General features: G+C 33.6%; 1 protein-coding gene and 1 long non-coding RNA gene across 4 annotated transcripts in view; one reads left to right on the top strand and one right to left on the bottom strand.

Annotated features, from left to right (window-relative positions):
- The window catches only part of LOC108770446 (UPF0769 protein C21orf59 homolog), a 61,951-nt gene extending 50,571 nt beyond the window's left edge, over positions 1–11,380 (top strand). For 2 of the 3 annotated variants that reach the window (XM_018522044.1, XM_018522045.1), the window contains exons 5-6: positions 3,252–3,568; positions 7,916–11,380. In XM_018522044.1, coding sequence (XP_018377546.1) covers positions 3,252–3,568; positions 7,916–7,979 — 381 coding nt within the window. In that variant the 3' untranslated portion in view covers positions 7,980–11,380. The remainder of the gene's footprint in view (positions 1–3,251; positions 3,569–7,915) is intronic. The other variant, XM_018522046.1, reaches the window with a different exon arrangement.
- A 224-nt stretch (positions 11,381–11,604) lies between these two features.
- The window catches only part of LOC108770461 (uncharacterized), a 6,244-nt gene continuing 3,284 nt past the window's right edge, over positions 11,605–14,564 (bottom strand). The window contains exons 5-7 of the long non-coding RNA XR_001940598.1: positions 12,323–12,388; positions 11,971–12,056; positions 11,605–11,633 (exon numbers count right to left, since the gene is read on the bottom strand). This is a non-coding gene — a long non-coding RNA (uncharacterized LOC108770461). The remainder of the gene's footprint in view (positions 11,634–11,970; positions 12,057–12,322; positions 12,389–14,564) is intronic.

Below are 14,564 nucleotides of genomic sequence, written 5' to 3'. Positions count from 1 at the left end.
CGGCGTTACTCTCCCGAGAGTTATTCTCTTGATTGTCGCTTTAATCCAGGAATAATCATCCAAGGTATTTTTACACCTCGGTGGCGAAAAAAATGTGAATTGTTGTAAAACACTAACTTATATATTTTTTAAATAACTATTCTTTACAAATCTTTAAATGTGCAATTCCATTAAAAAGCTGCAACAAAAATGCATTATATTAATTAAAATTTTTATTTTTTTAGAAATAATAAGTTATTTAACATACATATTCCGTTTAATTCCTACTTACTATTTTCTAAAATTGTGATTAAATCCATATCTACAAGATTTTCAAATGCTAATGAATCGAAAAATAATCAATAACATACAATGGGCTATTGTAATTAATAGCTGTTAATCATAATCGATATTCGCTCTAAAATTTCTTTAACTGATATTCGCGAATCTGTTATTTAAATTAATGTTTCTTTACTTAAAGTTAACGTAATTGAATGATTTTTCCTTTATTTTAAAGGTCAAAATTCGAGCAATAAGATTGTATTACTTAAAATTATATAAAGTTGTGAAAAATATTTGTTATAAGCTATTTTTCACAATGCAGTTAAAGAAAATATTCGGATCTATATGTACTAGATCCGCAGATTAAATCCAAATAGAACAAGTCACGATAAATCGTAAATGACTTTTAGTGATCATTTTTTGATTATTTTTAACATCGTTTTATTATCATAATAACATGTTCTGGTTGGGGGATTAATAATAATGATTTTAATTAGGAGTATAAAAACCCAAGGTAATTGTTTACGTTAAAATACATCAGGTGACTATTCCTGGATCAATCATAATTTTATGCTAAGAGCGATATTAATAGTCCGTTCTTATTTCAAGACTGTCTTAAGTAATGTCTTAAGAAGCCCTCTAATTGGTTCATAATTTCTTAAGACTATATACTTAAGACAGTCTTGAATATAAGATCCGATTATGAATACCTGCCTAAGTCTCGTTTATTTCTATTTGGGATTTATCTCTTTATTAATTTCTCACCTACCGTATTAAGAGCGATCTAATTTTCGTTGAATTTAAATGCGTAATTTCCATATTTTTTAAGACAATCGGCATAAGAAAAATTTTTCTGTATTTGCACGTATCTTTCGTATTTTCAAATTTAATTCAATGAAATTACATGCGAAAGATCGCAAGTGATAAGAAAGTGGAAGAGAGATTTTTCGAGCGTGAGGCACGACGAAATAGCGTTAACGGTGACGGAAATGCGACCATTTACAAGGAACGGACAATGCATTTCAAGCGGTTGAATAGGCGACCGATGACAAAGACGGAAGCCATCGCGGCGTGCGATGCGCCGCTCGGAAGAAAAGAAAATTTCTCCCGGCGCGCAGAAATCCAATTTCCACAAGTGTGCGGCCGGCGTGCTATTATAAACCGCCGATAACATCGGCGTTCCCGGAAAAGCTCGCCGCCGTACTCTCGATGCTGCAAGAGTGCCAATCCTTCGAACGAATGGATGACAGGAAGAAATAGGATCACGTGGCGCGAATAACATGGCTCTCTCAGGGGTATTCTTCCGCCGAATTTATAGAAAAGTCACTTTGCAGGATCAACTCGGCCCTATCTTAGCAATGATATTTTCACAGTGATATCATGTAACATTTTTACAATTTATTCTTACAAATGAAATGGAGAATACAATTAAGTGAAGAAGGCCATATTTGGTCAGGATAGGTCTTGGGCGGGAAGGGGTGTACCTAATAATATTTTTGAATTTTACAATTTCCAGTTTTTAATTTTTTGTTGCACATAATGAAATACTTATCTCTTCAAAATTTTTCTGTTTTTATACGTATTTCATAATTGATTTGTGTAAGTTTGATATTTTATGTCCCTAAGACTTGTATATGTACACATGAATAAATATGTAATGATTTTGCATTAATAATAAGTTATAAGCAAAAGATGAGTTAAATTTAACAATTTAAAAAAAAATGCATGTTAGAATGAAAATGATAATAATCTTAAAAATATCTATATTAATGCTTTTAAAATTGCTGACAGATCCAATAATTAAGAAATAGTTATCAAGAAAAATGTTAAATTCTGTGATTTTAATGAAACTTTATGTATACATGTATGATAGGAATTTAGAAATTATTGGGGCAAAAAAAAACAGTTTTAAAGAGTGATATTGCTCCTTTATAAATAGAATAATTTTTCTTCTTTTTTAAATTATATCTTGAGAATTATTAGAGATATAAAAAAATTTTTATGAAAGTTGTAATAAAAACATCACTATTTCATTACGTCGATAACATTTTGAAGAATAATTTTTTTTTTTAATTTTCTATATTGAATTCGCTATTTTATTTAAATTTTTACTTCAGATTTGTAATCAACGACTTCAAAATCCTCTATATACTGAAATTCAGTAAAATATGTGCAACGGAAAAATTTGTGGAACAAAAGCCGGATTAAGCAAACTGCGCGCTGATTATTTATCGGCTTGAAATACAAAAAACTCTAAACTGAAACTGATTTATGTAATATTATAAATAAAATTGATAAGCAATTTAATATTACTAATACTAAGCATCTTTAAAACATTTTTGAAAGTATTTTCAAAATACTAAAGAATTCATTTCGAGCTGGAATTCAAACCTGAATCTCCCTCATTCCGTGCGGATGTCTTACCAATTCAACTACCAAAGTATATGGTATATAACAATAATAATGATAATAACACAATAACAATAATAATGATAATAATAAGCAGCTTGTTTAAACTAAAAATTGTAAAATTCATAAAAAAAATATTATCAGGTACCAAGATTCATCTTGGTTTTCTTCGTTTAATTGTGTTGAACATGTCTCAGTCGATTTTTACTTAATATTGTTTAATTGAAAAATAACGTTTAGTTATTTTTCAATACAAATATCTCTATGAAGCTGATTATACTGCTATCATTTGTCAAATTATATACAATCTCACTATTCTTGCTTACTATTATTTGTCGCGTTATTATTCAGAGGTAATATTTATTTACATAGTATATTTCTGAAATTTGTATCAATTAATTTTTTTCGTATACCTTGTAGTGAGTAATTGATTACAAAATATTTGTTAATTAAGTTAATCTTTTAGTCAAAATTCGTTCGTGGGATTTTTTCCACAAAACCCTATTGATGTGTGGATAAAAGAACTGGATGTGCATTAATTTCCGCCAAGTTCTAGTCACATGTTTGAAACACTTCCTCAGGTGTATATGAATCTTGTGTACGCGATGGCGATTCCGATACCGTCTTTCATAATCTCGGTGATATACCTCACCATCGCCTACTTCAAGATCTACAACGAAGACGAGGTAGTCCTCGTAGGTGGTGAAGAGGGTGAGGAAGGGGAAGAAGGGGAAGGCGCCGATACACCCTTGCCACCCACTAGCGGTGCATTGACGCCCGGAAGTGAAGCCTTCAGGGAAGATTTGGCGAGCTTCGGGCACCAACTCAAGGTCGCAATGGCCGACGACATCAGCAGGGAAAGTCTTGACGGGATTCCTAACTCGCTCTCCGTTCAGGGGTAAGCACCATTTCGAAAATCTCGTGCTATCGATTGAATTTGGGAACGGGTCAACATAAAGAGGCTGTTCAGACTCGCTATTTTACTTGTTGACTGTCGTTCACTTTTAAGCGTCTTCGTAGGTCTTCTCTATAAGGCTTTGAAAAGATTTTCTAATTGTAAGCGTCAATAGATATAATCGCTTTAACCACAATCGTCGACGACATAAGAGTTATTTTCTAAAAATAATAATCCTGTTTGAACTCTGGAAAAGCTACCGCGGCGCGTTCTTCCTTCCGCATAAATGTATCTGTAAAATATATATAAAATGATCGTAACGTAAAAAATAAATAAACTTTCAGAGGTACAATTTAGAATAAAACGGAACTCTCTTCTCGTTCGTTTACCTATCTCTGCTTCGTAATCACAGATAGGTATTTATGTTGTAAGAGCTAACTTCCTCCGTCTAAGTGCTTAGCTCAGATGCAATAATTTTACGCCAGACATAAAGTCGTCTGAATGAACGACTCGCTATAGAGATAGTGCACTGGGTGTATAAATGTCGTTCCACAGTCCGCACGTTCAAGTATAACGTTGCCATACTAGTATTCAGTCAATTTCCTTCGTGGTTTGCGGTGTACCGAAGGTGTTCGATAATCCACCTGAACAAGCGTCCCTCTGTTCTATATAAAATTGATTGGTTGTGAGCAATCGAATTGGCGTGACAAGTTGTTCACAAACAACTCGAAATATTCATATATCTATTCAACTGTCAATTACGGAAACGCATCGTTTAACAATAACAGGTCGGTAAATTTTACGAATATTGACATTCTGAGGACATTGTACGTAAAGACGTTCGCTGGAACGTACACCTCTTAAGTGACAAATAAGCAATCAATACAATGACCATTTTATTTGCCACGTGAATGGTAGAAGTAATACTTCAACTCCTATGTATACATTGTTTCATGCTAATCAATACGGTTCGAAAAGATGTCAAATATATTATACGTAAAAATATGTCAGATTACGTATACTCTCTTAATAATAATTTGGTCTCGTGATAGTGGTAATCAAAGTATGTCATTCCGGCACGACTTTAATTGGGATTAAGGATTTATTACAAATATTTCATTTTTAGTATAAAATGAAAAATTATGAAAAAATTATCGATTTTTCTGTATCATATTAAAAAATAATTAATTAACTGCCATACTACGGGAACAATACTTATTTAAGTATTATATAACAAACCCAACCCAAATCAATATTGCTTATAACTTTCATAAAAATGAATATGTTATAAATAATTCTTTTTAATCAAAATGCCAGACATTAAAGAATATAACAATATCAAGCAAATGCATTGTTTTTATTAATAAAAACGATATAAGCAATAATAAACAAAGTATTAAAAAAGAATTGAAAAAGAAAGGCCAAATAAGCTATATCGAAGAGATGTTTAAGATAAAACGAGAAAAATTTTATTTAAACTATAAAATTGTATTATTAGATAAAAACATTGACCTTCTTGAACTATTTTATATGCATATAACCAGAGTTGGAAAAGTTACTTTATGAAAGTAACTCGTTATCATTACTGATTTACAAAAGGTACTTCATTATCGTTATTCAAAAATAACGAATCGTTACTATTTTCGTTACTTTTTTCTTGACATTAATAGAATATTATTTTATATATAAATTTTTAAGGTAAAAATAAATAGAAAATGTCATAAAAAGTTTTTTATTATAGGAATAAGGCTTAACCTGATAAATGTATATTAAAAAATTGAGATTTGTGTCACTATTTCATAATTTCCATTCATTTCTATTAGAACACAGAGGTTCAAAAGATTTTTTTTAATGCTATTTCTTATTGAATAACTTTTGTTAGATAATTACTTTTGTTGGAAAAAAGTAATTGTAACGATACAAGTAGATAACACATTTTTATACGGAAAGTATAAATTTTCAATTCCATTCACTTTTTGCAGAAACCTGTACACCTGGTACCTCTTTAATCGTAATAATAATTAATTGCAGATTCTAAATAATCGGTCTGCAGAACCATTAAAAAAATACATCGATACATACTAGATATATCTTCCAATAATATTAGATAATCGAAGAGAATTCCGAATTATATAACAATCAGATTTTCGACAAAATACAAACGTGTGCGTGATTGAATGTCGCTTTCATGGGCGTAGAACAAACGTAGGATACATTTGCGGAAGATAAATTGATCCACGAATTCAGCAGAATGTTCCTGAATCGCTACAGAAATAGTACGCGACACTGGCCATATGGAAATCTCGTCTCTTCTCGACCTCTTGCAGTAACGTTTTCTTTTTAATTCGCGATTAACTCCATCAAAACAATTTGTTCTTAAAATGCTATCGACGTAATAAAATGATGGCGCAGAAAGTGCTCTCGACCAGACTACCGGCGCATCTATCTATAAATAGCGACTCGGGATGCAGGACGATATAGGTCGAACGACTGCGCGATAGACTGCGAGTCGCCACTTCTCCCACCATCATTCAGCAGCATATATACAGAGTAATCTATCTGAAGTATCCCCGATTTCATCCATGCCGTTCAAAAGGCTAGCTGCGACAGAAGCAACGATCAAACATCCCTATTTCCTCATTGTCTCATCTTTCAAGCGGAAACTTTTGCAAGTACCGTTATACGATGACAGTGTAACGAATTTGTTTTCGTAATATTTCTACACAAAAGTGTACTTTTCTAACATTTCTCAAGAAAAAGCCATAAACGATCTCTGCAACATGTATATGATGTGGAGATAATAAATCGGCAAACATTTTTAAGTAAACACTGGATGAGCGTGTTCTACATCCGTAAATAATTCATTTTACTCTTGAAAAGGACTACACGCGCGACAATGTTTGACCCGTTATATTTGTCAAGAAGATGTAGTAGCAAGTATTCTTCACGCAAAGCTACTTATACTACTTCGCCCTAATTTATTCTGTCATCTGTCAGCGTGAGAAAGCGAGAGAGAATTATAATTATTCCGTGAATTGGAAAGTAGATGAAGAAAATAACTTTTGAAACTCCTACTTTCCGAAAAAAACTAGTTCAACAAAAACTTTCTACGAAGATATATTAAATTCGCAAATCTTTTCAACTTTCAATATATCAAAATCATTTCGTATTCACAATCGAGATTAAATAATCTTTTCATCCCTTCTGAAAAGTCTGCAATAATTACAAAAATCTTTAAGTTAGCATATATTATTATAAAAAGTTAAATTATGTATTAGTATAAAAAATTAAATTTGACATTATTAGAGAAAAGATATTAAACCTTGTGAATAAGATTTTTTAATATCTGAACTGATTTCAACCCCTACAGCACAAAGTTGCACAGAAGTTGCAGCAACATTGTTGCAACATTACACGTTGTAGCGATATTGCAGAGATTTTGCAGCGATATTGGTGCAAATTCTATGCTGTTTGGGAATGATTTGAGATTTCATTGCTTCGAAATGTGTTACACAACCAATACCCAACATAGCAAATTACTTTGTTCAATTCACCTACTTTTCCTGAGTATATATGCTCGACGCATGCACGTTTTCGTGCGGCACGAGTTCGCACATGTGCTTATGATTAATCGCGAGTTAACCCCCCACGCAAATGTGGACCTGCGATTTTGACGTTGATGCGGAATGCGTGAGAGAGGCCACGCTGAGACCAAGCAAGGACGCGAGCATCGATTCTGACCCAACAACCATCCAAGCCCCGCCTAACTCACCCCTTGCTTTCTCAGTCCTCCTATAGCTTCCAGCGACAATCCCCGCGAGCTCGCCTACCTTGTCGAATTCTCGCGGTGGTCTATTCGCGAATACTGCACGACCACTTTGCAGAAACCGAGGTATTAGGGTCGTTCACGCTCTATTCACATAGATGAGCAAGTTTGGAATATCAACGAGACTTCGAATTTACGAATTGAATATGCGAAACGTCGAGGGTGAATTGAGTCAAGGCACACGATAAAGCTAAATCGATATTCCTAATTTTGAAAAGACAACATACTGTAACGTTGCAATTATGAATGCACAGTTATAAAGATATATTATTGTATGAATTATTTTTTAAATATAAATGAGAAAAGCAGATTTTCTTAAAAGTTTAAAGATGATTACGTTCATGTTATATATAATCTTCACTGTAATATAACTAAATTAATCAATAATTAAATTTAACTCGTAAATCAGTCGATAAATAAGCTCTGCAACTTCAAGCACCGAATCGAAATAAATAAATCCGAGATGATACTCCTTATTAAGAAAATATTAAAAGACAAGTTTCACGTTTATGTTTACCTTTCAGAAACTTGAACAAGACGATGACGACGAGTATCTCAACTCCCCCTGGGCCGACGGCAGCAGTTTGAAGCGACATTTTCAAGGTCTGAATAATATCTCGTGGAGACCACATTAGGCGATAATTCATCGCCGTCCGTAAAGAAGCAAAGGCGTTGGCCGAAGAAGCTTTCTTGATCGAGGAAGGATGAGGAAGAGGAGCCAAGTTATCTTTCTGTCTCAGGATCGACTAAAATCCACCCTCGCGATTCACGGAGTGAACCAGAGGCAAACTCGGTACTTTCTTGAGACACTCGAATCGTACGCGATAACACGGCGATTCAAGGAAACCTTTGACGAATCTGCCATTTCTCTATTGTAAAAATCTGTCCCCATTACAAGCGCCGACTATACTTGCAGTCACGATATTTCGCGACGTACTTTTTCCTACTCGATAATAGCTCAATAATTGCGAAGTCGTGCGTATAACTCTGTCGCAACTCGTGCCAGAGAGGCAGCAGCAGTCCCTCTCAAACGCTGGTATCTTCAGCGCGATGCTCGTATGCGCCAGAAAAGTTCTTCGTTTCTTGCAAATGTTTAAACGTTGGCGGCGCGGTCGTTATACCGCCCGCCAAAATTGATTTACCTCGCACGATGCCTTCTTCGTAGCTTGTCTAAGTACGATTCGCGATCCGAAATCAATTCGCGAATCCCGTGCCTGTATATCGCATCCTTGTAAACACGAAGAATCTGTCCTTACTGTCGTATACGTAGCGTTCGGGATACACCGTATATTTTTAAACGATTTTCCACGATGTATCCGCGATGGTAGATGATCGTTCTGCGTAAAGAGGAAATAAATCGGTCGCTCTGAAAATGGCGCAAGTCTTGAAAAAAGTTAAAGTCTGCACTATTCCTGAATTACAGAAATGTATAATGATTAAGTTGCAAATTTATATGTAATAAGCGATAAATTTTCAACGGCGGATTATAAATCTGCCTGTGTGCCAGCCGTAAATTTTTGGAATGTACGTCTTCATCCATGCGGCACCAAGTTGCGGACTTTAAAGAAGCTTATTTTTACGTAAGTGATAAATGTTTTCTGTCTCTATCGCATCTCTCTCTCTCTATGCCCATTAACTGATTAAATCTCAAAGTTACTAGACTCGTGCCATTCGCAAAACGACTGATGCAAACTTGCAACGAAGCGCATACCGAGTACACGCTTCCTCTGGTTCACTCAACGATACCGAACGGACGTCCATCTGGGGAACGCAGAGGAGGAAAAACCGCGTGGCGAGGTTCTACTCGCGGCATCACGCGCTATCTGTATATTAAAGTCACGAGTTTATAGCTATGAACTTAAAGAACTTAATCAGTAAAACTATGAGCTAAATACCGTTAAACGTTACGAGTATTATCAGGTAATTCGCTTGCTGTGTGATCATGATGCGTCCACTCGCGTGCATCGTTAGACACTTTTATCAAACACACCGACATCACGTCCGTTCCACTTTTATCTGGCGACACGCTTTTGCAAATAAAAAAAAAACGCGCGATTCGCAAGTGTCCACCCCCCGCACCCCGTTGCGGCCTCGTCCATATACTATGATCTCCACACGCACAAATTCTAACGGTTTTCAGGTACCTGACCGACACGTACGGAGAAACGTAGGTACCTTCGCGAGTCTTACGACTGCTACATATGCGCATTTAAATCGATATGAGTGCACAAGGCGAAGAAACGTTCGGTATATAACGGAGACAGCTTCTCTCGAGAGAAAAACCCGAGATATGGCCTGTTGTTTTTGCAGGTGCGCTTTCTGCATTCAAACGAGGCAAATTATACGCTATTCCTTCAGGAAGAAATTAAGAAGAGAGAAAACAGGTGTTAAGAGCATAATTAAAAAGAGCAGACTCATTGTCACTAAATTGTTTCTTTTTCAACAATATGTACAGTTTGCTTATTTTAATATTATATTTGACAAAATTGAGCTGCTCTGCACACAAGTTTTAACGGACATCCCTCAAAGGGTGAAACGTATTTGGAGCGCAATGGTTGAAAATAAATTGTAATCTCGATAAAAATATCAGTCGTAATAAGGTTCGTGCTATTTCTCAGGCTTAAAAAGGACGGCTTGTCTTATTATCGTCTCAATGTCGGCCGTGAACATAATTAGCTATACGCTACATTATGATTTTAGCGTTAACATCGCCTGGGATATCGACCAAACGTTTGCCGCATGGAAACTAATCCTGGAAGTAATACTTCGAAATGCCCGTGAGCATTTAGTTATAGTGTTTGTATCGAAAAACTTGGAAGACTTTACTGAAAATATATGAATTATTTGATTATTTACAACCTGGAGGCTCCATCTTTGAAAATATTGGTGTTCCACGCGGCAATAAACTGGGCGAGATGCGAAAAAAGACCATATGTAATTATCACTCGACATCTCGGTTACGTCTCTGGAATTCGTGCTATTTCTGCAATCATACACACATCGAGCAATACCTACACATATACACGATACATCACCGTGAAAGGCACAGTCTACACACATCGGTAATCTATGGGGAAAAAAAGATAATTGAATTGTTTTTATGGATTAAGAACAAGTTGTCTGTGATCTACAATAATTAAAAGAATATTTAATAAGTATTAACAGATAAAAATATAATTGAAATAATATCGATAATGTTAAACGATGGAGGAAAGAAATAACCGAAGGGCGATCGGATTTTATTGGTACAAGTTGAGCGCAGGTTTCTCGTGGCATTGGTTGAGCAATACGATAGTAAGAGGAATAAAATATCGCATAAAAAATTAAGATCACCGCAAAGGAATTCTAGAAGAAAAAGAGGTATATATTACATAAATTACAACAAATAGAGACTTATACGATAGAGCACGCAACGTGTGAACATTTAAATCGCTACTGTTAATCTGTACTAACTTGCGATATTAAAAAAGCAAAAAAGGTGCGTGCTGCGTTCGGATAGTACCAATAAAAATAAAATATATATATATAAAATATATTATATGTTACTTGACCGTCGCGGCTAAAAGTATATAGGATTAGATAGATTTATAGAAGCGCAAAACACCAAAAATCGTTCCTTCCACCCGCTCCGGCCGTGTATTCGATTTTAAATATATCACATTTCATGTGTGAAGTCAAAGCTCTGTGAATTTATAAAAAGCGCACCTCAGAACGCAATTAGCATTGTCATCTTATTGAATGAAGGAAAGGAATTATATACATGCCCGTATTATCACCGAATAAGTTGTTCAACGAGTGTTGCGAAAGATATTCGAGATAATTTTTCTACAGTTCTGGCACACACGAAAGGAACGTGCAATATCATCGTCGTCTTTATATTTATGTACATTTTAATTATTGTAAATTTTTCAATATTATTATCGAACTATGATCGATTTCGTGTGAAAGTGTATATGGCTTTTTCTGCGGTTAACAATAAAATGTTTTGTCAAAGCTTTTTTCACGAGATATGTATATATATTTTTCTAAATATCTTAAATGTCAATACCCATTTATCTTGATATTCCTCACTTACTAGTTCCACATTCATATCCATTAAATAACAATGCTTTATAAGTCAAAAAATAAAAATCACATTTAACACATTTTTTAAATAAAAGAATATGTTTATTCAAATATAAAAAATCAATATAGATATTTAAATAATTAAGTTCCAACTGCTGGACCATATTGTATAGAATGCTGTAACAAATAGAAATTGATTATTTTCGTAAATGAATATTCGTGTAAAAATTAACACGTTTTACAAATCAGTATATGAACGAGTGATTTCTCATCTTTCATTCAGGACTCTAGCCAGTTATTCATCAGTTTACGTTCAGCATAAAACTATAAAAAATTGTGTCTCATATTTCTTATTCTTCTCGCAAGTATATTAATAAAAATTCTTTTTATCGGAATGTCAATCACATTATTAATAAGAGAAAGCAACTGGTAATTTTTAGTTGTAATATTTCGATTTTTTACACGAATGAAAAGTTTAATATAGAATAATTAATAAGTTTGACAAACAATTTACCTTCCTATTAAATAAAGCTAAAGTAGTCTTCGATTACTTGTTGCTGGAAAGTACTCTTGAGAGGGAGTGCGGCGTCCTTTAATCCTCTACACAAAATATTTTTATTAAAAACAAGTACAATTAATTAACTAACTAAATAAAATATAATTCAAGACTTGCTTCAGACAAAAATAAAATACACGTTGGAATTAGATTTTTTACATCAGGCTTCAGCCCCGAAAGAATATCATCATTGCAGTCTTGATAATACTTATTGTATCAGCGCAGATATTTATAACATTATTTTTTTTTAGTATGCTAACATGCATTTTTTAAACGCACTTAATTAAAAAATTTCAAATGATATTCTCACCTTTAAAATATAATTGATGCTCTATTTATCAGATCAATTTGTGTTACTTCTTCATTATGGACTTTCCTTTAACACAAAAATTCAAAAGTACTTTTAAGAATGCGCCTTTTAATTCTCTATACATACTTTTATTAAAAATAAGTATAAACAATTAATTATTTGAACAAGATATAATTCAAGACTTGCTTCAGTCAAAGATAAGTCATACGTTGGAATTAGTTTTTTTACATCAGGTTTCAGCCCCGAAAGAATATCATCATTGCAGTCTTGATAATACTTGTTACATCGAAGTAGATACATTTAACATTAACAGGATTATAACAAATTCTTCATTCTAAAAGTCCAAAACTTTTCCTTGATTTCCAGACAAAATTTCATGATTTTCCCTGACTTCAATAACATTAAAAAATTTTTTGTTTTCGTCCTGATTTGGAAATCATTAAATATTAGATTAAGGAAAAATCTTTTTACAAGTTGGAGCATAACTGAAACATATTTTTTTAATTGTTTACAAACCATTTATTAAATCAAATATGTGCCATTTTGATCAATGACTTTTCGCCATTTTTCAGGTGGAGCCATTATTCCATTGGTTTAGAACTTCTGTGATTTCTCCATAAAAAAAACCGAGATAAATGATTTTCGCAGGGCTCTTTTGAAGTCAAGTTTACTCTATTAAGGGAGTTCTGCAAAAACCGAAACAAATGGTAATCGGACGGTGCAAGATCAGGACTACACGGTAGATGTATCAAAACTTCCTAGCCAAATTCTCAATTTTTGTCACATCATTAAAGATGTGTGTGGCCTAGCGGCCAGAACTGATCAATAGAAAAGGTATTATCATGATGGAAGACAATGCCTTTTCTATTGACCAATTAGAATTCTAGCCGCTTTTCTTGAGTGGATTACTCCAATCGCATTAGTTGTTGATAGTAGAGATCAGAATCAATCGTTTTGCCTGGAGGCAGCAGTTCATGATGGACGATTCTTTTTCAGTTCCATCAGACACACAGCATTACCTACTTTAGTGTCAATGCGATTGTTTATGGTGTCTCATCTCGTTCCGATCACAATTTTTTTAGAACATTATTATTATGTGTTATCCACTTTTCATCGTCTGTTAATCTTTTCAAAAAAGGCTCAATTTCATTTCATTTCAGTAGCGATTCGCAAATGGAAACTCGATCCATTAAATTTTTTACCGTCAAATCATATAGCATCCAATTATCGAGAAAATTCTTTCTGTATCCAGCCTTATGCAAGTGCCCCAAAACGGTTTTATGATTAATGTTTAGCTGCTTAGCTATGTCTTAGTTACTCACATGACGATTTTCTTCGATATTTTAGAAGATTTCATCGACATTTTTCACAGGTCGACCAGAACAATGTGCATCTTTCACATCGAAATTTTATAATAAAAAAGTAAAATATGTCGGAAATGTTCCTGATTTTCACTCATTTTAAAATTTGATTGAATGCGTCAGTATATGTAAGTGTGTATATATATATATAGTTCAAATCTATGATCAATTTATTTCAAAATGTTATATGAAATAGCACCTTTTCAACGATATATAACCTAATACATCACACAATAGTGGCACATAAAAAAACAACTAGCTTTCCATCTGTCGGTTATATGTAAAAAGATTTTTTCCTAACCCAATATTTTGTTGAGTGATCAATAATGGCAATATAAATTACTATTAATGTTGCTAACACTGTTTGCATTTTAAATTGTTAAGTTGATAATATTCCAAAACTGTGTAGATGTGATCATATAAATAAACAGTAATTATTTACATTAAGGGACATCACGCCAGTAACCTTGACATATGGACTGGGTATGGGTTCTTGGGGAGACGCTATTAGCACTATTTATGTCATTCTATCTTCATCATCCATTAAACATGAAACAAGAATAGTATGACACAAATAGCGTTGATAGCGCGCTCCACGAACGAAGGCCATGTTGTCAAGGTCATAATCTTGAATGACTTCCAGCAAGTTTTAGGTGGAGGTCGCTGTTCATTAAAAAGTTATCAATAAAAAAGATTTGAAAAATGATGTCTCTTTTCTACTATATGAAATATAAATTTTTGGAAATATCTTTATTTAAGATCGTATATGTGAAAAACACAATCAATATTAGAAATTTAAAATGCCTATTACAGTCGAAGCTGGATCTTCGTTGCTTTATATAATTCAATCTTGAATTATTAATATATACTATATATGTACT

The sequence above is a fragment of the Trachymyrmex cornetzi genome, unplaced genomic scaffold (assembly GCF_001594075.2).
Source record: "Trachymyrmex cornetzi isolate Tcor2-1 unplaced genomic scaffold, Tcor1.1 scaffold127, whole genome shotgun sequence".
In the NCBI taxonomy this organism is placed as follows: domain Eukaryota; kingdom Metazoa; phylum Arthropoda; class Insecta; order Hymenoptera; family Formicidae; genus Trachymyrmex; species Trachymyrmex cornetzi.
Note: the sequence above shows the minus strand (reverse complement) of the source record. Positions and strands in the feature narration are given on the sequence as shown.